This window comes from Chionomys nivalis, chromosome 4, assembly GCF_950005125.1.
Source record: "Chionomys nivalis chromosome 4, mChiNiv1.1, whole genome shotgun sequence".
Lineage (NCBI taxonomy): Eukaryota > Metazoa > Chordata > Mammalia > Rodentia > Cricetidae > Chionomys > Chionomys nivalis.
Window position 1 is genome coordinate 77,129,542 of NC_080089.1, and position 22,741 is coordinate 77,152,282.

Consider the following 22,741-nt stretch of genomic DNA (forward strand, 5'->3'; position numbering starts at 1 on the left):
AGGCGTGCGCTACCATCGCCCGGCCTGTTTTTTTTTTTTTTTTTAGCAGCACAAAAAATGGACCATAGCATAATGTTCTCATTCTCCTGTTCTTCTCTACTGTTCTTCATGATTTTGTTGACCTACAATTAATCCACAGATCTACAAGCTATAATCACTCAATATGTTGCTGCTATGGTTATTTTGAATACGGTGCATTTATCTATATGTTTATATTACCTAGCTTCCCCCCAAATAGAATGTAAACACTGCCAGCACAAGAAGTGGAATCGCCATGCCCCCTCTGTAGTGCCAACACCCCCAAAAGAGTGTACTCAGAAATGTCTGTTGAATGAGCCAGGGAAAGTTTCTCCAGCACACCAGTTCTCCCCGGGGAACAAAGAGTTAACTGAGTTAAGAGTGCAAACTGAAGCCTTGGAGGCTTGCGCACTTCCTAAAAGCTCACTGGCTGGTGGGCGGAAGAATGCTATCAAATCTGAAGGGCTCTGAACTTTCATTTAACAGATTTAGCAGCTTCCTTCTCCAGTGCCTGGAGACCAGTTCTAGAAGAATAAGGTTAGTGTGTGTGTGTGTGTGTGTGTGTACTTCTCTTGAACTGAATAGTTACAATAAATCTACAGCTTATAATCGGCAAGCATTTTAATTTGTGATTTATTTGATGGCCATTATTTCAAAGCTTGTGTAGGCCAGATAAAAGGCACAAATTTTTCTGCATAGAAGATAAGTGATTGATACGATTCAGGGGTCTTGGTAGGGTTCGCTTTCTCTGTCAATTCAATTATTAAAAGGCAGGAAAAACCTCGACCTCAAGAGGTAGCAGTGACGAGATCTCAAACACCACAGGCAGGAGCAGACAGAATCAGCATTTACTGGGGATGAGGCCACACACACACACACACACACACACACACACACACACGCAGCACACACGCAGCACACACAGAGTGAAAGACCCTCCACAGGGCTGGGGTCTTAAGTCTCTGAAGAGTTGTTTTTCCTCCCCCTAACTTAGGGTTGGTCAGTTGGAAGGAAAGGTATTTTGCAGGCCTGCGACCTTTGTGTAAACATATCCTGATCCCGCTTGGAATTTGCTGAGCTAGTTTTTCTTCAGTGGGCCGGCTAGAAGAAGAAAAAAGCCTCCAAGGCCTTGTTTGAAGGGGCCTGGCTTTTGTCTCCAGTCAGGAGGGTGTAGAAGAAGCCAGCCATCTTGAAAGTTCATCTTTATTACTGGTCCCAACTTCTCTCCCTGCTTACCAGGGAGTATGTGTAACTGAAGAAACTAGCAGATGAACATCCATTCATGGCCTTACAGGCTTGCATTTTCTGTGCACAGCTTTTGTATGACTGGGCATGCTAAAACACCCTCGTTCATTATACATTTAACTCTAACTTCAAAAGTAAGTACGTAAGATTTAAGTGGGGTTTTACCTGACTGATTGACATAAGATACAAAGCCGAAAATTTAAAAATATTTATTAGTATTTGAGCCACTATATATTTGTTCCTCCCTAGAAAAAAAATTCAAATATTTTTTTTTCCTATTTAAAAAGGAGAAAGGTGGCAGCCGTAGCGTGCCATAACGCTTCAATGGTAAACACAATCTTTCTGCATCTATGTGTCTACTCCATTGTTGGGAAGATTCCACCCAAGGAATCCAACACTAGAGTTTTCCTCCCTACTCGTGCAGGGAGGGAGGAGCTGTGTTGCGCTGAGAAGCTGGGGCTCTTAAAAAAAAAAAAAAGCTCTGATTCACTTGTTGTTCTCAAACTTGCCCGCCCTAGCCTTTAAATACCATGGGACAGCTCACTTGGTTTATTCTTGAGTAGCTATGAGGACCTAGGTCCTATGTAGGTAAGAGTCTCTTGCTTAGCTTTATGTTTTTTATCTACGAAAGTGTGTAAGTAAGCCCTTGGCATTTGGGGAACACAAACCAATCAATCCACTTAATTGATAAAATTAAGTGTCTGAGTAAGAAAGATGGGGAGTAGATAACCAAGACCCTCTGTCCCACAGGGGTGCTGTGTGCTGCAGTAAAAATCCACATAACTTATTGGGAGCTCTTTGGAGGGGCTGATTTCAAGCAGGAGCCTATGCTAGCTGGCGACATCCAACACGAAGACCCATGTCCCTTGGCCCAGTGGTTAGTTTAAGGAAGAGTAGACAAGGGTTATATACTGAGCCCCAGGGCTGGCTGGTTGAATTTTCGTTCTAGACTCAGTTTCCCAAACTTCATCTGGACCAGGTCTCCTCAATTCTTTTCTTTAAAAAAAGAAAAAAAAGTGTATGTTTTGCCTGCATGTATGTCTGGGCACCACATGTGTACAGTAGGGTGTCAGATCCCCTGAAACTGGACTTATAGGCTGTTGTGAGCTGCCATGTGGGTGCTGGAAAATGAAACCAATTCCTCTGGAAGAGCAGCCAAGGCTTATTAACAGTTGAGCCATTTCTCCAGCCCCATCTCTACCTTCCTAAGAGGCACCTAGAAACTGCTTCTGGTGGTCCAAAAGTGCACTCTGGAGAACGCTGCTCCCTCCTGACAGAAACAAGGTTCCTCTTTTCCCACATGCAAATGTTGCCGTCATCTGAGAGGGAGGAGGGTCAGTTTTCGGTTTGCTACGTTCCGTGATTTACATGATATCTCCTCTCAGTGTCGTAGCTAACGAAACAAGTTACCAATGAACAGATATGAAGAACACCATTGGTCTTGAACGAATGGGAAGGTTGAGGCTCATAGAACCTAAAAACCTAGTTAAAAAGAGAGATGAAAATTTTTTTTTTCTTTTATTGCTCGATTGAACTAGGGCCTTGTTTATGCTCAGTAACCGCTCTAAGCTATGTCTCCAGCCCTCTTTTTACTTTTTGACACGGGGTCTCACTAATTTGCTCAAGCTGGCAATGAACTCTCTTTGTAGCTCGGGCAGCCCTAGACCATCCTCCTGCCTGGCTTAGAGCTGAAATTTCAGCTAGTACCTGTGCAATTGTAGTGGGAGTAGTGTTCTTCCGTCTTCTGGAAGGTTTTGGACCTACTTCCTTTTCTCTAAGCAGTGACCCAGTTAGCCGAAAGCTGTCACACATGGCTACTCTCTGCTCAGCCCAGATGAGCTCTGGGATGAACTGCTGTGCGTGGGCTCCCATTCCGAAACCTCAGCTCCCAAGGTCATGGCACCAAAAGCCCACTTGGTGAGCTAGCTCTGTTTAACTCGATACATACTTGGACAACTCTCGAGAAGTAGGAACCGGAGTTTTTTGATTTGTTGGTTCTCAAGTCCATTCCTGCCTCTCAGAGTTCTAGTCTAAAACAACAGCCTAATCAAGACCCGAGAAGCAGGCCAGTAAGTAGAAAGTGTTCCTTACATGCTTCAGAAGTCTCTGCTTCAGTTCCCGCCTTGGCTTCCCTCAATAGACTATGTCCAGGAAAAGTAAAGCAGGTGTTGGCGGTCACGGTTTTTATCATAGCAACAGAAAGCAAATAACATCAGGAAGTAACCCTAAGACATCCTTTTTTTTTTTTAAATTTTCGAGACAGGGTTTCTCCGTAGCTTTTGGTTCCTGACCTGGAACTAGCTCTTGTAGACCAGGCTGGCCTCAAACTCACAGAGATCCGCCTGCCCTTGCCTCCCGAGGGCTGGGATTAAAGGTGTGTGCCACCACCGCCCAGCAACCTAAGACATTCTGTAAGACTCTGTGCAATTTCTGTAATGCTGTGTTATATGTGTGCTCACCGTGTGTGTGTGTGTGTGTGTGAAACCCAGAGCTTTTTGCTTGTGAAGCAAATATTCTATCACTGCACACACACACACACACACACACACACAGAGGCCAACAATGTGGTATTTTGTTTGTTTTTGTTTTAATGATACTATTTCTTTCAATATACTTAACCAAAAAAAAGTGTGATCACTTTTCTTCTGGCAAAAACTTTAATCTCTGTGTGTAAGACCGACCTGATTGATCGTAATGTATTTTAGCAAAATATATTTGGGAACAGCAAATCTTTTTTTTCTTAAACATCAATTCCTGCCTTTTTATTTATTCATACGCAACTACTTGTCTTCTGGCTTGTTGAAGCAGCAAGTGAGACAGCACTTGCCACAGTAATGTCTGTCAAAGTGGCTGGCCATGAAAACTTGAGCACCACAATCATCAGAAGGACACTCTCGACAAAGATGACTAATTTTGCCATTTTCGTCCACCTTATAGTACTTCAGTACAGCCATCTTAACCTTCTTTCTCTTACGCTTATTCTTCTTTGGGAGTGGTGTAAGACTTGTTCTTCCTTTTCTTAGCACCACCACGAAGGCTCAACACCAGATGAAGGGTGGACTCCTTTTGGATGTTGTAGTCAGGCAAAGCACAGCCATCTTCCAGCTGCTTGCCAGGGAAGATCAGCCTCTGCTGATCAGGAGGAATTCCTTCCTTATCCTGGATCTTGGCCTTGACATTTTCTGTAGTGTCCGAGGGCTCAACTTTGAATGTGATGGTTTTCCCCGTAAGGGTCTTCACGAAAATCTGCATCCTGGCAGTGGTGCCACCACAGATGGCGGATGGAAAAGGGGAACAGCATATCTAAGGGAACGCCTGAAGGCCAGAAGAGGGCACCAGACCTCATTACAGATGGTTGTGAGTCACCATGTGGTTGCTGGGAATTGAACTCAGGACCTTTGGAAGAGCAGGCAGTGCTCTTAACCGCTGAGCCATCTCTCCAACCCCTAAGGGAACTTTCTATACATAGAGCAAATGCTAAATAGTTTTGCTAACTGACCAGACACTTGGAAACGTGCAACAGGATTCCCTTGCCTGAGCCTGGGATGTGTGCCACTATGCCCAGGTGCCACTTTGTCCTCCGTGCACGAAGAGGTGATTACTGAAAAAAGTAGCACTTTGCATATTTAAAAATAATTTAATTCAGACCAACTCAAGCAGAAGCTGGATGAGAGACACAGGACCGACAATGCCTTGGTTTCTCACCACTGTTCAAATGCTTTGCTCCTTTGTATACCGGTCTGGATTTGAAGGGGTTTGGGGGTGCTCCATGTCTTTCTATCGCTTTCTTTTTAACTAATACAAGACATGTTAGCTGTAGATCTTTTTTGACCGTCTAACGGAATTCCGCAGCGAGTCCCTCTGGACAGCCTTTCTCTAGTTGGAAGATTTCTCATTCCTGCCTCAGTCTTCTTACTAAAGGTCTATAGGTTGGGGACCCCTCCTCATTACTGCTTCAGTTTCCTGATTTGTTAGGGATCTGTGTAGGCTGTTGACCTCTTTTTGGTTTAAATTTGGTGGTTTGGGTGCATCTAGAAATTCATCCATTTCTTTAAGATTTTGTAACTTAATTGAGTATAGGTTTCTAAAGTATTCCCTTACGCTAGTCTGACTTTCTTTGGTGTCTGTGGCAATGTTTCCTTATTCATGGCTGATTCTGTTTTTTGGTTTTGTTTTTTTGATTAATTGGATCAACAGTCTATTGAGCTTATTTAGCTTTTTCAAGAACCAGCTCTTAGATCTGTTTATTCTTTGTGTTTTATTTGTATCTATTTCATTCATTTTGCTCAAATTTATTTTATTTCTTCCCATCTGCTAGACTTGGGTTTGATTTGTTCTTGTTTTTCCAGATTCTGGAGATGTATCAAGTCATCTATTTGTTTTTTTTCTAAGTGAACTATATGTGTGTGTGTGTGTGTGTGTGTGTGTGTGTGTGTGTGTATGCATTTCTGCCCAAGAACTTTGCTTACCCTGTTTCATCCTGGCTATAAACGGTGACAAAGCATACACTGTGTGCTAGTTTGTTGTTCAAATGTACTTTTTACTGCTTCCCCCTAGGAAACTGAATTAGGAGTCATGGAAACCAAGCCCAAGCTCTACTACTTTCAGGGCAGAGGCAGGATGGAGTCCATCCGCTGGCTGCTGGCTGCAGCGGGAGTGGAGGTTGGTTTCTGGTTGGGGATGGAACTTAAGGCTCAGCTCTTTCTTCCCTTTCTTTCCAGCTGTTTTCTTAGATAAGAGAAAAGCGGGGAGATTAGAGTCATGCGGTACAGGGGTAGAGGGAAGATGAAGGCCTGGGGTCGTCTGAAGCTCCTAGAGATGAACAGATCTTAGAGGAAGAATTGTACATCTAGCCCATTCTCTCCACGGGACTGGTTGGTTTTTCTGAGGCCATTTAACTCCTACCTGAGCACCTCACTGATGGAATGTTCATGGCTGCTTGCTGGAGCCCCAGCCCAGTTGTGCGATCTGTTAACTGGCTCTTCCCTTATCTCTAACCCCTGCCCCTGACTTTATAGAATTGGCCTAGAATTGTCTCTCTGTCTGCATACCGTGCCCTCTGGAGTAAGGGTTCATTGCTGGCTTTGTTTTCCACTTTCCCCTATAAGGACTCTTCCTTGCTCATCTGTCCCACACCATCTCAAGTTGTGAAGGACAAAACCACCCTCGCAAAGTTTTAGAAAACCCATCAGGAAATGACCACAGCCTCACTTGAGTGGGATCTTTGGATCTCTTTCTTTGAATATATCAGTCCCAAAGATAAACTGAATTTGATCTGGTAGGAAGGAAAAATTATAAAAACCAAATAGGAAGAAGGGGGGGGGGGAGGGAAAATCGGGCTGGAGAGATGGCTCAGTGGTTAAGAGCACTGGCTGCTCTTCCAGGGGTCCTGAGTTCAATTCCCAGCAACCACATGGTGGCTCACAACCATCTGTAATGAGATCTGGCACCCTCTTCTGACCTGCGGCATTCATGGAAGCAGAATGTTGTACACATAATAAATAAATAAATCTTTTTTAAAAAAAGAGGGAAACTCACTGGAGAACTTTGGGGCAAAGACAAGTGTTTGGAGTAAGGGAAGAGCTAGTCCAGGCAAAACAAAAGTAGGAAAATGGGCTTGGGGATCCTTGATGTCGGTAAACTCCAAAAGTCTTCTGGTCCCCTTCATCCCTTCAGGCTCATCCAACCAGAAACCCCCCAGCCACATGCATCCCAGGATAGCTATGAATGCAGCCAATACATTAGTAGATGACAACATCATGTCACTGTGTCAAAAGGCTGGACGATGGTTAATCTCTAAATACACGCCCTATCTTACTTTTAGGTGGGAGTTGACAGCTTTGCAGTTCCCTTTTAGATTTCATTCTGAAAGCTCTAGGCATTTCCAAAAGGTGTCAGAATCTCTGTCTCCCTGCTTCCCGTCTTAAAATTATAACCAAGTCTCTCTCTCCTTACTCTAGTTTGAAGAAGAATTTCTGGAGACAAGAGAACAATATGAGAAGTTGCAAAAGGGTGAGCTTTGATTTATTCAATGCTGTCTTATGGGAAAAAATAAAAACTTGTTTCTGGAAATATAGTCATCATATAGAGCACAGGTCTCGGGAGTGGCAGCTACTGGAAGGAACTGGCACCAACATTCCTACAAACGCTGCCTGTTGATTAATCCCCGTTTTCCTGATGCAAAGCTAATGTATCAGCTATCAGATCTCTGTAGCCTTCATACGTACCATGTATCTGACAGCACCGGCCTCAATTAATTAATAGTATAGGTTCCTGTCAACTGCTTTGGCGAGTTACTCTGTCTAGGGTCTGTAACCCACCTGGCAGTCAGTTATTCCAGGGTCACGGAGAGGTACTACCTGAAAGACATGGGCTGGTGAGAGGAAGGAGGCTAGGCAGATTTGTCGCAGCCTCCGTTTATTAGAGTCATGGTTGCAGCTTATATAGCCCCTGGATGAGGAGCTTGGGGGGCTGGGGCACGGGATCTTGCTGCATGGTCCACGTCGGTCATGTAGGCCAAGAGGTTATGATCGGTCAGGTCACGATTCCTCTGCCAGGAGTTCACAAGTTGACACACCTAGTTCTCTAGATAGTTGAGTGTGAGGCGGGTTCCGCCAACAGATAGCTCTCTATTAACAGTTAATTTGGGTGTGGGATAGGCTTTGTCAATAATACAGTTCTCAATACAATTGGGAAGTGGAGCCCTCTGCAAAACTCCTCAGGGCGGTGATCCCTATAATAATTTTGTGGGGGACATGGCTCCTGACAGGTTCCTTAGTGGCTCAGCACCTGACTCCCTTTAGCGAGGCTTAACCTTGTCTTGGTGGCTGGGGGCAGGGTAAGGAGGCTAGCCCCTATGTTTTGTGGTTCACACCTATTTTTTCTTTGTGTTTTTAATAGATTTATCAAATTATGACACACAGAATATACTTGAGACTGAACCATGCCCATTTTTTTTACTTTTAAATTTTATTCTCTGACAATTCCATTCATGTATATGAATTATTTTGATAACACCCCATGACCCTCTCCTATCCCTCCCATCCCTCCACTGAATGCTTTCTTCTTTCTGCCAGTCCCCTTCCTACTTTTATGTCTTTTTTTTTTACTCACTGAATTTAATTAGAATTGTTTGTATGAGCATGGTTCAGAGGTTGTTTACTAGAGCACGGGCGTTTTATAAATGGCCACACCACCAAAGACAATGACTCCCCCTCCTCCAGGATCCATTAACTATCAATAGCTCCTCAGGGAAGAATGGAGCCCTAACGCCCCTCCTCTATCCATAATGGAATATTGATGGGCTCAGTCTTAAACTAATCCCAGTAACCGTGGCTGCTGTGATTCCCGGATGCAATTGACCCAGAGGCACCATCTCACAGGATCCTTCCCCATCCTCTCTTGCATCCATTCTGGCCCCTCCTTCATGATGCTGCCTAAGCCTTGGAGAGGTTATTTTGCCTAGTGACTTCATAGGCATCTTAGTCTGTGTGTGTACACACTACAGTATCCATACAAGGACAAAATTACCTAATACACAAGTCTCAAAAGATTTTTCTGCTGGTGAGCATAATCTACAGTTATGTAAGCAGTCACCAATGAAAATTTGCTTTTGATTTACTTGGATTCCTGGCATTGTTATGTAGTTATTATCCCCTTCCAAAGTCCTGCTAAATAGATATTATTGTTAGAGATAGGATGCTGAAGCTCAGGTAAGTAGCTTGTTCTAGCTTGCATGGCTAGAATGCATGACTGCCTGTGATAAGCTCTTGTGGCTGTGTCCTTCCTGCTGTCATGCCCTACAGCAGCAAGCAATGTGCTTTTAATAGAACGCATATTCTCAGACCTCCGTCCCAGCTCAAAATATCTGAGGATGAGGCATTCTTGGCAAGCTTCATGCCCAAACACATTTACACAGCTTAAGGTTTGAGATCTTTTTATATACATGTAAGATTTACTCTGTATTTGTATAAACATATGTACAAATATGTTGTATAAAATATATGTATTTGTATAAAACAGTTTATAAATATGTATATATTAGAGTCAATACAGAAAAAAATCTTTAAAAAATTTTTTTTTATTTAACTTTATTTTATGTGCATTGGTGTGAAGGTGTCAGATCCCCTGGAACTGGATTTTTCAGACAGTTGTGAGCTGCCATGTGGGTACTGGGAATTGAATCCTGGGTCCTCGGGAAGAGCAGTCAGTGCTCTTAACTGCTGAGCCATCTCTCCAGCCCCAGAAAAATCTTTTTAAAATTGCTGTTGTTCAATACATACAAAAAGAGCATGAAGTAATCAAACAAAGCTCAGATTTGACATGAAATAAATGATTGTCGTTTCTTACTTACTGGGGCCTGTCATTATCATTTTAAGCAGAAACCTTTCTGGGGAGTCAGTTGGGCCATCCTGCAGATGAACTGCAACCATTGAAATAGTTGAAGATGAATAGCTTACCCTCTCTTTCACACCGCAGACGGGCGCCTACTTTTTGATCAAATCCCTTTGGTTGAAATTGATGGAATGCCGCTGACACAGTCTAGAGCCATCCTCAGCTACCTCGCTGCCAAGTACAACTTGTACGGGAAGGACCTGAAGGAGAGACTCAGGTACCTTAGTGCTCATCCCTCTACTAGATTTTTAAACCAAGCATCTGTGGTCTTAATACCAACGGAAACCTGATTTGATTGCATCTTTCAACCGGAACTGAAGGGGGAGAGTAAGGGAACAAAGGGGAGGTGCTGTTGCGAGAGGAGGCAGGGCTTGTGCAGAATTCTGAGCACATATCTACCCTCTCTTTGGATATAACCCATACTAGTCAGCTTATAGCGTTCTCATATTCATGCCTAGAAAACTATGATCTCAGAAATTGCCCTAGTGAGGTATTTTACCTGAAGGTGTGAATGAATGATTCAACCAACAAACCTTGAACATATTATTGATGATCTATTTTGCTATCTATTGTCGATTATAATAAAACAGTCCCACATAAGCTCAGAATGGAGTGTAATAAAGGTCTCTTGATTAGGGGTAGACTCACAGATCAGCAGTCCTCTGCATTTGTGGGGAACAGGAACCAAATCCAGCAGCCAAGGAGCCCGCACGCATTTTTACATCTGTATATGTAGTACATTTGACCATACCCAAAATGGGTCGGAATCTTAAAGGTTATTAGCTGAGGGAATTCCCACAGCACCCCCCCCTTTTATCTAAAATAAGAGTTCTAAGCCTAATACAAAACTGTACACAATAAAAACAAATATCAAATATAAAAATTAGAATTACAACCTGCATAAACAATATCAAGCAAGAAACATATGCTAAATGTTTCAATACTTATCCTATCCTAAGGAGTCTAAGTCTTGTCTTAGAAATAGCTTGGTTAAGTCATGAGAGGAAAGTAACTATGACTATCTAGTCTTCAACCCCATCAAAGACCTGAGAAGGGAAATACTATTACTTGAGTAAACAAGAAGTGCAATCAAGCAACTTCCAAAAGGTGCAATAAACAACAGAGACAACTGGCTACCTGGGCAATCACCCAAAGTCTCATTTGCAATGTTGGAGCTACCAACTTTGGCTAAGGCCTAGAGTAACTGACAGACTATTTTCAGAGGCAGGAAAATTTTAAAACCATCTTACTCTGTCTCGGCAATGTTTGGCAGTTTTTTTCTTGTATCCTGCTTGTCCAGTTTGGATACTGTGCATTTTGTCAGTGGTCGAGGCATCAGCAGTTCCTCGCCCAACGGCTGGTTTTGCCAAGAAGAAAACAAGCTCCAAGTGGAGTGTCTTCAGTGCCCATCATTCTCTTGGGAATACGTCGGATCTGCCAGGAGCAATGGTGTCTCTCATCAACAGAACCTTAAGTTATTTAAATGCCATATTCTACAGTTCTTTGAAGTGGTTGAAAATTATTTATCTATGCAGAATAGAATCTCTATGTATCTAAAGAATCCGATTAGTCTAACTATAAGTATATAACAAACATGGGTGACTATTGACCTATAATCTTAATACCTATTTAGCTTAAAGACTAAGGCTTTATACTAGAATATTAGATAATCTTTAGACAACTGTGCAGCAAATAAAGACAAGGACCTCAAAATATAAATAGTGTATAACTATCTTGATCAGAGGTAGAAATGTATAGTACAATATGATATATGTATAACCTAAAATTGTATCAATATGCAAAATATCTTAAGCCAAGATAGAAACATGCATGCATACAATATGACAAAATAACTTTGCATAGGTTTACAAATATTATAAACAAAATAGAAGCATATTCAATATAACATATAATTTGAATTTGTAGCAATACATAAGAATTTATAGCAATGTAGATTGTCTCTAAATAGTAGCTCACAAGTATTCACTTATTATTATGAATAAGCTCACACTAATCTACCTATTATCCCATTCAATTCCTTTTTTTAAAAGATACCCCTTACATAATTTCTACCTCAACCCTAACCCTATACCACTTATAATTAACCCCTAATAGATGTACCTAACCCTGAGGACATACTTTGTTGGGAGAGGGATATCATCTTCTAGAATTACTTTCAGCTGTCATGAGGGTGATGTTATTTCTATGGGATCCTGTAAAAACTAAAATGATGGTTAACTTCTTATTTGAAGTTCTGGCAAGAATGTTGTAAGAATGTGCACCATTTCAGGTAGCCAAGTTAGAATCATCTTGAGCAGCTGATACCCAAAACTGACCTTAAAGTACCACTATCAGCATCATGATGTCATATCAACCAGGTGGAATCATTGTTGTGGGGCCCCATCTTCTTCCTGGAAACTTCAAAGATTACTTCAGGAGAATTTATTGTTCATTGTGGAAAACTTAAACATTATTCATATAGACATTTATTTATTTATTTATTTAAAGATTTTATTTATTTATTATGTATACAGTGTTCTGTCTGTATACTTGTTGGCCAGAAGAGGGCACCAGATCTCATTACAGATGGCTGTGAGCCACCATGTAGTTGCTGGGAATTGAACTCAGGACCTCTGAAAGAGCAGTCAGTGCTCTTAACCTCTGAGCCATCTCTCCAGCCCTAGACATATATTTAATGAAAAGTACAATAGAGTCAAAATGTATGGGGAGAAATAATTTTTTCCTAAATTCTTTTTTTTTTTTTCTGTCCTATACCAGATAGTTCTTGATATGAGACAGAAACTCTGATTTTTTTTAACAACATGCTTGGATTTAGAGAAGACTAGACACTGTCCAATTCCAAAGTCACCTTTGATTTTTAAGTGATTTATGTTTTTATTGTACTAAGATATATATATATATATATATATATATATATATATATATATATATATATATATATAATAAAATTTTGCCCTGTAGAGGATATGGTACCATAAGTCAGATTCCTCTATGGTTGGTGATTCTTTCTGGATAGCTGTCTTTTCTTCTTTAGGCGTCTAGATGTCCAAGTTCTCTCAACTTTTTGAAGATGAGTATTTTTCTGCAAAGACAAGATCAGAACCAACCCTTATGAGGTTTCTTTACCATCTGTAAGACTGTCACCTCTGTGGATGAGCTGTCATTTCTCTTTCTCAAGAGGTCTCTCTTTTTCAAACAAAATTTTTATTAATTTTGATGGTATCCATAGCCTCTCTTCTCCTGTGGAAACAAGAGCAGAACCCCTTCCCCAACATAGCACATCTCCTGGTTTCCATTATGAGGCCAACACATCCTTGAAATGCACTGGATGATTTAATTCAGTTCTTTCTATTACCCAATGTCTCTCTGCTGATTGTTCCCTTCTCATTAGCATTAAGAAACTTCAAGGTTAATAAAGCATTATGCAATCTATTTCTGGGGATATTTTCTATCCCTTTCTGTTTGTTTAATGTATCCTTTATAGTTCAATTTGATCTTTCTATGATTGCCTGACCCCTAGGATTGTTTGGTATAGCTATAATATGCTTTATATTATAATAAGCAAAAAACTGTTTCATTTTCTTAGAGACATATGCAGAACCATTATCTGTCTTTATTTGTGCAGGTATACCCATGATGGCTCTAACTTCTAATAAATGTGTGATTATTGAATCAGCCTTTTCTGAGCTCAAGATAGCTGCCCATTGAAAACCTGAATAGGTGTCAATGGTGTGATGTACGTATTTTAATTTTCCAAATTTTGCAAAGTGAAACTGCGAGATTTCATTCCTTTGAGTACCCTTTGGGTTATTCCCTGCAGTTATCAGTATTTTGTTACAGAAAGAGCAAGTAGGACATTTTATTATAATCTTCTTAGTTTGTTGCCGCGTAATAGACAACTCTTTCTTTAAACCTTTGCTATTGACATGATTTTTTTATGAAATTCTGAGGTCTTCAGCACAGTTCCAATCAATAATCAATCAATTTTTGCATTACCTTGAGCTAGAGGACTTGGCAGACCCGTATGGGATCAGATTTGTGTTATGTATTTGGGACAAAGCTTATTCCTGATTATATCTTGAACCTGAATGAATAATGAAGTCAATTCTGTATCATTTGATATAAATTAGGTGGTTTTAATATGCAAAACAACTCTTTTTGTATATTGTGAATCAGGAACTATATTTAGTTTCTTTAAAATTCCTTAGTACCATGAGACTAGCATAGAATTCTGACTTTTGGACAGAATTATAAGGGCTTTATTCTACCTTACTTAAATCTTTTGATTTGTAACCTGCCTTTCCTGATTTATTTGCATTAGTATAGAATGTATGGGTTATGGTTATTGGTGTGTCACATACAATGTGGGGAAGAATACAAGTAGTTCTCTTTATAAGGTTAAGTCTATCACTTTTGGGATAATTGCTATTAATCACTTCTAAAAAATTAGCACAAGCTCTTTGCAGGGTTTGTCTTCTTCCCATAATTTTTTAATTTCATTAGTAAAAGGTACTATAATCTGCTGGATCTAGTCCAGCTAATTGATGAAGTCTCAATTTTCCTTTTATAATTAATTCAAAGACCTTTTCCACATAAATTTTTAATTTTTACTTGTTTATGTGGTAAAAAGATCCATTATAAGATAATATTTTCCCTCTGCATTAAAATTTCTATAGGGTAAATTCTGGTGGTCTATATGACTAGAATGCAGTTAAGATTCAGATTCACCAAATCTACATGTGCCTTCTGTAATTTCTCTTCAATCAAAGTTAATTCTTTCTCAGCTCCACTTGCTAATTCCCTGGGACTATTTAAGTCTTTCTCACCATCTAAGGTTTTGTTTAAATGAATTATTAGATTGGGTGTTATCCCAACAGTGGGTCATAGATTGGAAATGTCTCCTAGCAATCTTTGAAAGTTATTAAGAGTTTACAATGGGTATTTCCTAATTTGTGCTTTTTGTGTTCTAATTTTCTGTAAACCTATTTTATAACCTAGGTAACTGATAGAATCTCCTCTTTGTATTTTTTCAAGAGAAATTTGTAATCCCCATTTAAGCAATTCTTTCTTTACTTCTTCAGACATTCTTTCTAAAGTATATACATTTGAATCAGATAGCAAAATGTCATCCATGTAATGATAAATTATAGATTTAGGCAATTGTTTATGTATTATTTCCAATGGCTGACTGGGTGGTGCTACTGAACATTCTACTGTATCACCTGGCTAGATTTTGTTCTGGAAATCATTCCTGAGAGTGGAAGATTTTTGGGAGAATCAAACACCACTTGCTAACACTATGTATCCTGTCCAGTGTTGCACTGGGAAGCCTACTCTTGAAGGCTCCTTTCCAATGGGAGTCTATGGTGTTCTTTCAGGATTGACATGTATACTGATGGCACCCTGGACCTGATGATAATGATCGCCCAGGCTGCATTTAAACCCCCGAAGGAAAAAGAGGAGAGCTATGCTTTAATAGTGAAGAGAGCTAAAACTCGTTACTTCCCTGTCTTTGAAAAGGTAAGCTTGTATTCTTCCTAATATGCAGAATATTTAAGAATGAGTGTTCAAAAAGGTAAGTGAAATACGGGTACCAGTGGGTAGAGACACCTGCTGTCAGGACTAAAAACTTGAATTCAATCTTGGAAGCTCAGATGGTGGAAGGAGAGAACCAACTCCTGTAAATTGTCCTCTGGCCTCCTTATGCCATGGCAAACATATCCCCCCCCCCATATAAAGTCACACAAAATAAAACACATATATTAAAGGACTGACTGTGTGAGAGATTTCCTGCTGTGGGGTCTCTGGTGGTTTGAATGAGATACCTTCCATAGGCTTGTATATTTTGAATACTTAGTCCCCTATTTATAAAACTATCTGGGAAGAATTAGGCAGTGTGGTCTTATTGGGGGGAGGTATGTCACTGGGGGCAGGCTTTGAGGTTTCAAAGCCCACACCATTTCTAGTGAGTTCTCTCTGCCTCATGCTTGTGTCTCAAGATGTAAGGTGTCATCTACTGTTCCAGCACCATGCCAGCTTACCTGCTGCTATGATCTCTGCCGCGATTATCATAGATGCTAATCCTCTGAAACTGTGAGCCCCAAATAAACTCTTCCATCAGAGGCTGATTTAGTCATGGTGTCTTTTCATAGCAATAAAAAAGTAACTAAGACAGGGTCAAAACTTAAAAGAAAATATTTACTTTTTTTATTTTATGTGAATGGTTGTTTTGCCTGCAAGTATGCCATGAACTTCATGAATGCCTGGTATGTGTGAAGGCCAGAAGAGGGCATCTGATCCCCTGGAATTGATTACAGGTGGTTGTGGGTTTGGGCATTGAACCCAGGTCTTTGGAAGAGCAAACAATGTTCTTAACCACTGAGTCATCTTTCTAGTCCCTAGGGTCAAACTTTAATAATATGGGTTCCAAAATTATAGAACCTCTAATGAAACAGTTTCTGTTCTGTTTTTAAAGAATCAATAAGCTGCTAGCCCAAGTTATCAACCACCTAGAATTCACCTTGAATCCGGTACTGGAAGCTAACTGCCTGAATAAAGAAGACAAAAGCTTTTAAATTGGAAACTTTTGTGCAGCATTCAGTGGGAAATGATAATGAAACTGTTTTCACAACACATCTTGAAAGACTGCAAGTCTCTAGGGGCAGTGTGTGGAATGGTGAGGAAGACCTGTTAGGGCAGGGCCCACACCTAAAGGTTTTGTAGGATACTGTGTAAACTGAGACGCAGAGTTCTGTCAGTCCTTCAGTGATCTAGATGAGTCTCTTTGATCCAGGGACAAGGCCATGAAGCACTTTCATTTAAAATGTCACACAGTTTAGTCTGCTTATGCTGTAGATTGTAAACCAGGGAATCTACCCAATACTTCTCAAAACATTTAAAAATGACTCATTTGTTCAAATCTGGATCAAACTTAACTTTACAATCCTAATTAGAAGACTTAAGCTTCCTTTTTCTCTGTTAGCTACCCCTTTCTTGTCTCCCCTCATTTTCTTTTTTTTTTTTTTTTTTTTTTTTTTTTTTTTGGTTTTTCGAGACAGGGTTTCTCTGTAGCTTTGGAGCCTGTCCTGGAACTCCCTTTGTAGACCAGGCTGGCCTCGAACTCACAGAGATCCACCTGCCTCTGCCTCCCAAGTGCTGGGATTAAAGGCGTGCGCCACCACCGCCCAGCCTCCCCTCATTTTCTATTGCATTTTTATGTGATTTCATGATTTTTAGTCAACGCAATCTATTCCTCTATTCCTAAATGTCCTGGAATATGGAATTATAATCTTGATTGGACTCAGGTCTAATTATTTGGCCCCCAGCATACTTCATAGATGGCATTGTGTAAATCATCAAGGAGCACAAGTTGTCTGATGGTTGTTCTTTGTACAATAGACAATGCCAGCATATGCTGATTTATTAGTAGGTGTGAAATATTGACCTCCTCTATCTATCTATCTATCTATCTATCTATCTATCATCTATCTATCATCTATCTAACTAGCTGAGACAGGTTCCATGTACTCTAGCCTAGCCTCATATTTAACTATGTAGTCCAAGTTGGTTATGGCCTTAGTCCTTCTGTCTCCTCCTACGTATGTGACTGCAGGTGTGTTTCACCATGCCCAGCTCTCTTCACTCATTAAAGAGACTATTCTCTACACAAAGATACTCCCAAACCAAGTGCAATAGGGCACTCCTGTATTCTCAGAACTTTGGAGATCAGGCAGAGGAGAATGTGGAGTTCAAGATCAGCCTGAGCTACATAGCTAGACAGAGACAGAGAGAACACGAATCTCTCTCCTACATGACATACTTAGTTACTCTGGAGTGTGGTTTCTATAAAAGATGAAGATACATGCTTTCTTTTTATTTAATACTTAAAAATAATTACTTAGCGTATTCAAATAGGAACAATTAGGGTGCTATTTGTATTATTATGGTTTTATCTTATAAGTAGCTTGATGCTATTTTCTATCATAGATTTTAGCATGTTTGTCTTCCATTGCTGTGAAGAGACACCATGACCATGGCAACTCTTATATAAGAAAACATTTAACTGGGGCTGTTTACAGTTTACAGTTTCAGAGGTTTAGTCCCCATCATGGTAGGGAACATAGTGGCATGCAAGCAGATGTGGTGCTGGAGAAATAGCTGAGAGTTCTACATCTGGATCCACAGGCAGTAGGAGGAGCTTGGAATGAGCTTTTGAGACCTCAAAGCCCAAACTCAGTGACCTACTTCTTCCAACAAGGCTACCCCCCCTAATCCTTTCAAAGAGTGCTACTCCCTGGTGACCAAGTATTCAAATCTACAAATTAATGGGGGGTGGGGAGGTCATTCTCATTCAAACCACCACAATGTTTATTGTGCTTAGTTTATTTGGAGATCTTAATCAGAAACATAGGCTATAAACAGAAACTATAACTATTCCCCATCACCAAAAGATAAGTGTAAGAATTGGTTTCATGTATTTCTGCCCAGTTTTTCAATATAAATAGAGATGTTTTCTTTTCAAATATAGATAATTGTGGTTTGTTGAAGTTTCTTGCCCCCCCTGTTCGATCATTTAGATGATTTTCCAAAGCAGAATTTCTATGGAGCTATTACTTGGCATTTACAAATGTCAGTCCTGTTACTTACTTGCTTAAGACCTTTTTTTTTTCAGATCTAAAAGAAATTTATTCTGCCTGCCTGCATGTCTCTGTATCATGTGTGTATCTGATACCAATAGAGGCCAGAAGAGGGCGCCAGATGCCCTGGAACTGGAGATACAGAGGCGCATGTGCTGTTAATCACTGAGTCACTTATCCAGACCCCTTCCCGAGTTCATATATGTATGTCTCCCTCTTTGTGGAGTTAACCATAGTTTACATATTTGCTACTTAAAGCTGACTCTGGTATCTTTTTATATCTGCTTTCCACTGGGTACTGAAAAATTAGCTTTTTTTGGGGGGGGGTTCTGATTCCATTGGTGACTTATTTTGATTTGTGTCCCAACAGCTGGGTCCCCAATAATCCTAGCTCCCATGTGTCCCTATACTGGCGGGTACCGTTTTCTTTCACTCCCTCCATGCTTTCCAGAAAGTGCCAGTGCTTCACCACATAGACCTTGATAGTCACTGACTCATTCCCAAAAGATTCCATCATTTCCTGGTACGAGCAAGAGAGTTGACTTCATCCGTTCTTGCTAGCTCTGGAGATCATCAAACAAAGACTCTTCAGTGAGCCTCAGAGTACAGCATTCAGACGGGCAAATCATTATTACTTCCATTAAAGTATGTCTTTCTTTTCTGTAGATTTTGAAAGATCACGGGGAGGATTTTCTTGTTGGCAACCGGTTCAGTTGGGCAGACATACAGCTGTTAGAAGCCATTTTGATGGTGGAGGAACTCAGCGCTTCCATTCTGTCCGACTTCCCTCTGCTGCAGGTAGGATGCGTGTCTGTGCAGATGTGCCTCCAAGCCAGACTTAAAACTTGAAGAGAAACCATCTCAAAGGGCATCGTTTTATTCACTCCGGTTATTCCGTCGCACTGACACTGTGGGATCTGTTAGGGAATGGCACTTTATATGATGGGAAAATGGGTGTTTGAGGTTCTGATATGAACGTTTAAACTGCTGGGGCACACAGCTCAGAGGCAGAGCACGCGCTGCACACGTATGAGGTCCTGGATTCAGTCCCTGGTAGTTCCAAGACAAATAATGAATACTCAGGATTGTCTTTTCTTCTTCTTTTTCAGCACTCTTAACATTTTTTACTCGCGACAAGAGTCTTTGTCCTTTCCCCCTGGCTCCTCTCAGATGATGGTGTCCACTTTTAGTGGTCCTGATGCTGGGTTATCTCTTGGTCACATTGCCTCAGTTTCCACAAAGAATCCCACTGCTGCCACACTTATTTGGCCCCTGCTCTAGCTCTTCACATTTTTCTCAGAGAGAACCATTAGGTTGTGTCTATTAAGAACAATGTTTTAATTAGTTTCTTACCGGGTATACAGACCACATTTAAGGGTAGACTCCATGCCCAGCAGTAGACGGCCAACACCAAATGAACTCAATGAAATTTTTGGAGGTTTTTCTTTTTAACCTTACTAGTCTTTTGCTTGTATATTATGGTTTCTGATTTTGAGATTTTTTTTATGGGTTTTGTATGTATGTATGTATGTGTGCATGTATATGCATTTCTCCTGTTCTTTCTTAGTTTTTTTTTAACTTTTTATTGTTGTTTATTTGTCTTTTATTTGCCTTTCATTTTCTTGGAGCAGGAGAGGCTGGAGAAATAGTTCAGAGGTTCAGAGGTCTTGATTCAATTTCCATTTTTTTTTAAACTCATGGTGGCTCACAATCATCTGTAATTAGATCTGGTGCCTTCTTCTGGAGTGTAGGCATACATGCAGGCAGAACACTGTATACATAATAAATAAATCTGAAAAAAAGAGAGAGAAGGCTTGGAATGGATGGGTGAGAAGAATCTGGGAGGAAGGAGGTAGGAAGGGAAAACCATAATCTGAATATATTGTATGAAAATAACTATTTTCAATAAAATATTTAAAAATGAATTAGTTGTCATTTTAATGTAAAGAATTTTAGGTACTCTGAATTATAAATAAAAATGTGTATTTAAAAAAAAGAACAGCACTGGGCAGTGGTGGTGCACTGGAAGGCAGAGGCAGGTGGATCTCTGTGAGTGTGAGGCCAGCCTGGTCTACAGAGTGAGTTCTAGGACAGGCTCCAAAACTACAGAGAAACCCTGTCTTGAAAAACCAAATATAAAAACAAACAAAGAAAACCCCAGCATTCCTTCCTTCTTATTACAAAAGAAAAGGTGTGTTTGTGCTTCTACAGTATCTAAAGCAAAAGATGAACAGGAAAAAATATAATTCTATAGACAGGAAACTTCTTTACCTATCGCTTTGTATTTCCCTAAAATAGGATTATCATAAACATTGGATTTGTGGTGTTTTTAATGTTCTTTTCAATAATCATGAATATATCTGTATGTCAACAAATATTCTTCTGTGGCATAATGTTTATTTTCATTGAGCAATAGAACAATATAAAAAAACCCAGCAAAGGCATATAAGAAAGGTACAAGTTGAGAAATTCCCATCTCGGTAATGACCTCATCTTCCTGTCCCCATTGTCCTTTGACTGTTTCTTGTGTGTTCTCTCAGTGTTCCTATTTATAAGACATAAGCAAATATACAAAAGTATTCTTGTCCTAGCTATAATTTTCTTACACAAAACTGTTGCTTCATTTTAAATTTAATTTTATATGCATGTATGTCTGTATACACATGTGTGTAGATGTCCTCAGACACCAGAAGAGGGTGGTAGGTCACCTACAAATGGAATTACAGATGGCTGTGAGCTCCCACATGGGTACTGAAAATCAAACCCAGGTCCTGTGGAAGAGCAATTGGTGCTCTTAACCACTGAGTCAACTCTCCACTTCCTTTGTTTTTACAAAAAAAAAAAATGCTTTCTAGATATTTTTCTCCATCTACCAATATAGAGAACTCTTTTTTCCTTTCATATGTTATATTTAGAGTTCCTGGCCTAAATTTCCTTTAAGAATTGTATGCACATATGCATGCACTCACATGCAGACACATGAATCCCCCTGCACGCACACTACTGGCACGAAATCTATCATTTTGTATGTTCCAAAAGATAGGATTACACTAAATACTCTTCTGTGGCCTGTTTATATATAGCTTCACAGTAATCATGAAATGTTTTCATGTATGCATTTTTATATGTGTAGCCATTTCCCTTTCTTACTTATTTTGTTGCTCTAAAGGCTCTTTTATGAAACTTTTGATAATTCCTTTCATGTGTATACTACTTTCTGATTGCTCTCATCCCTCCTCTACCCTCATCAACCTTCCCCACAAATCCCTTTGTTTTGCTTTGTGACCACTGAGTTTAACCAGATCATCCCATGAATATGGGTGTGGAACAGTCCGCTGGTTGCATGGTGAGCTCAGCAGTGACTACATAGCTGAAGACAATGGGGTCCCCTTCCCAAGTATCTCTCAGTCCTCCACCATTCAGGACTGACTGTTGACAGGGACAATCTCCCACCCCTTTATTAATAATAGGTTCTCACTGTGTAGCCCTGGTTGACCTGGAGCTCATTATAAAGGCCAGGCTGACCTTGAACTCACAGGCTTCCTGAGTGCTTGGATTAAGGGTATGTGCTATCACACCTGGATCACCTGCCTTTTCATTTTTTTTAAATATCTTTTTTTAAAAAAAAAATGTGTGTGGGTGTTTACCTGTATGTAAATCTATGTGCCATGTGCACACAGTGCCCAAAAGAAACCAGAAGAATATATTGGATTCCATAGCCAGGCGGTGGTGGCGCACACCTTTAATTCCAGCACTCAGGAGGCAGAGGCAGCCAGATCTCTGAATTTGAGGCCAGCCTGGTCTACAAGAGCTAGTTCCAGGACAGGCTCCAAAACTACAGAGAAAAAAACAAAAACAAAACAACAACAAAAAAAGAGAGAATATATATATATTTTCTATGGGAAAACTGATTTCTTAATGGTTGTGACAGCTATTGAGCTCCTGACTCCACTGCTTCCTGTTTTAGGCATTTAAGACAAGAATCAGCAACATTCCTACAATTCAGAAGTTTCTGCAACCTGGGAGTCAGAGGAAGCCACCTCCAGATGGCCACTATGTTGAGGTGGTCAGGACCGTTCTGAAGTTCTAGTGGCAGCAGGCCTTTAGGTGGCCACAGCGAGTATCCAATTGCAGCGTCACCGTAGGCCAGCTACAGAGCATTCCAAAGCAAGGTCTAGATCCCAGGAGGCTTCGAGAAGGAAAACCCCTCTGCTATCAGCAACTCATGCCAATTAAATACGGTGAGCAGGGCTGGAGAGATGGCTCAGCAGTTAAGAGCATTGCCTGCTCTTCCAAAGGTCCTGAGTTCAATTCCCAGCAACCACATGGTGGCTCACAACCATCTGTAATGAGGTCTGGTGCCCTCTTCTGCCATATACACAGACAGAATATTGTATACATAATAAATAAATATTTTAAATAAATAA

General features: G+C 40.4%; 1 protein-coding gene and 1 pseudogene across 1 annotated transcript; one reads left to right on the plus strand and one right to left on the minus strand.

The window, feature by feature from the left end:
- The first annotated feature begins 435 nt into the window (after positions 1-435).
- Positions 436-22,741, plus strand: LOC130873385 (glutathione S-transferase A4). The gene is made up of 7 exons (XM_057768194.1): positions 436-555; positions 5,821-5,925; positions 7,224-7,275; positions 9,742-9,874; positions 15,057-15,198; positions 18,981-19,112; positions 22,282-22,741. The coding sequence occupies exons 2-7, from the start codon at positions 5,839-5,841 to the stop codon at positions 22,402-22,404; spliced, it is 669 nt and encodes a 222-aa protein (XP_057624177.1). The 5' UTR covers positions 436-555; positions 5,821-5,838; the 3' UTR covers positions 22,405-22,741.
- LOC130873386 (ubiquitin-40S ribosomal protein S27a-like) lies at positions 4,044-4,515 on the minus strand (annotated as a pseudogene).

Excerpts from the sequence above, each read along its gene's own strand:
- LOC130873385 (XM_057768194.1), top strand. The coding sequence starts at position 5,839 with ATGGAAACCAAGCCCAAGCTCTACTACTTTCAGGGCAGAGGCAGGATG. Across the intron at positions 15,199-18,980 it reads ACTTCCCTGTCTTTGAAAAG|ATTTTGAAAGATCACGGGGA; the intron begins GTAAGCTTGTAT and ends TCTTTTCTGTAG. Across the intron at positions 19,113-22,281 it reads CCGACTTCCCTCTGCTGCAG|GCATTTAAGACAAGAATCAG; the intron begins GTAGGATGCGTG and ends TTCCTGTTTTAG.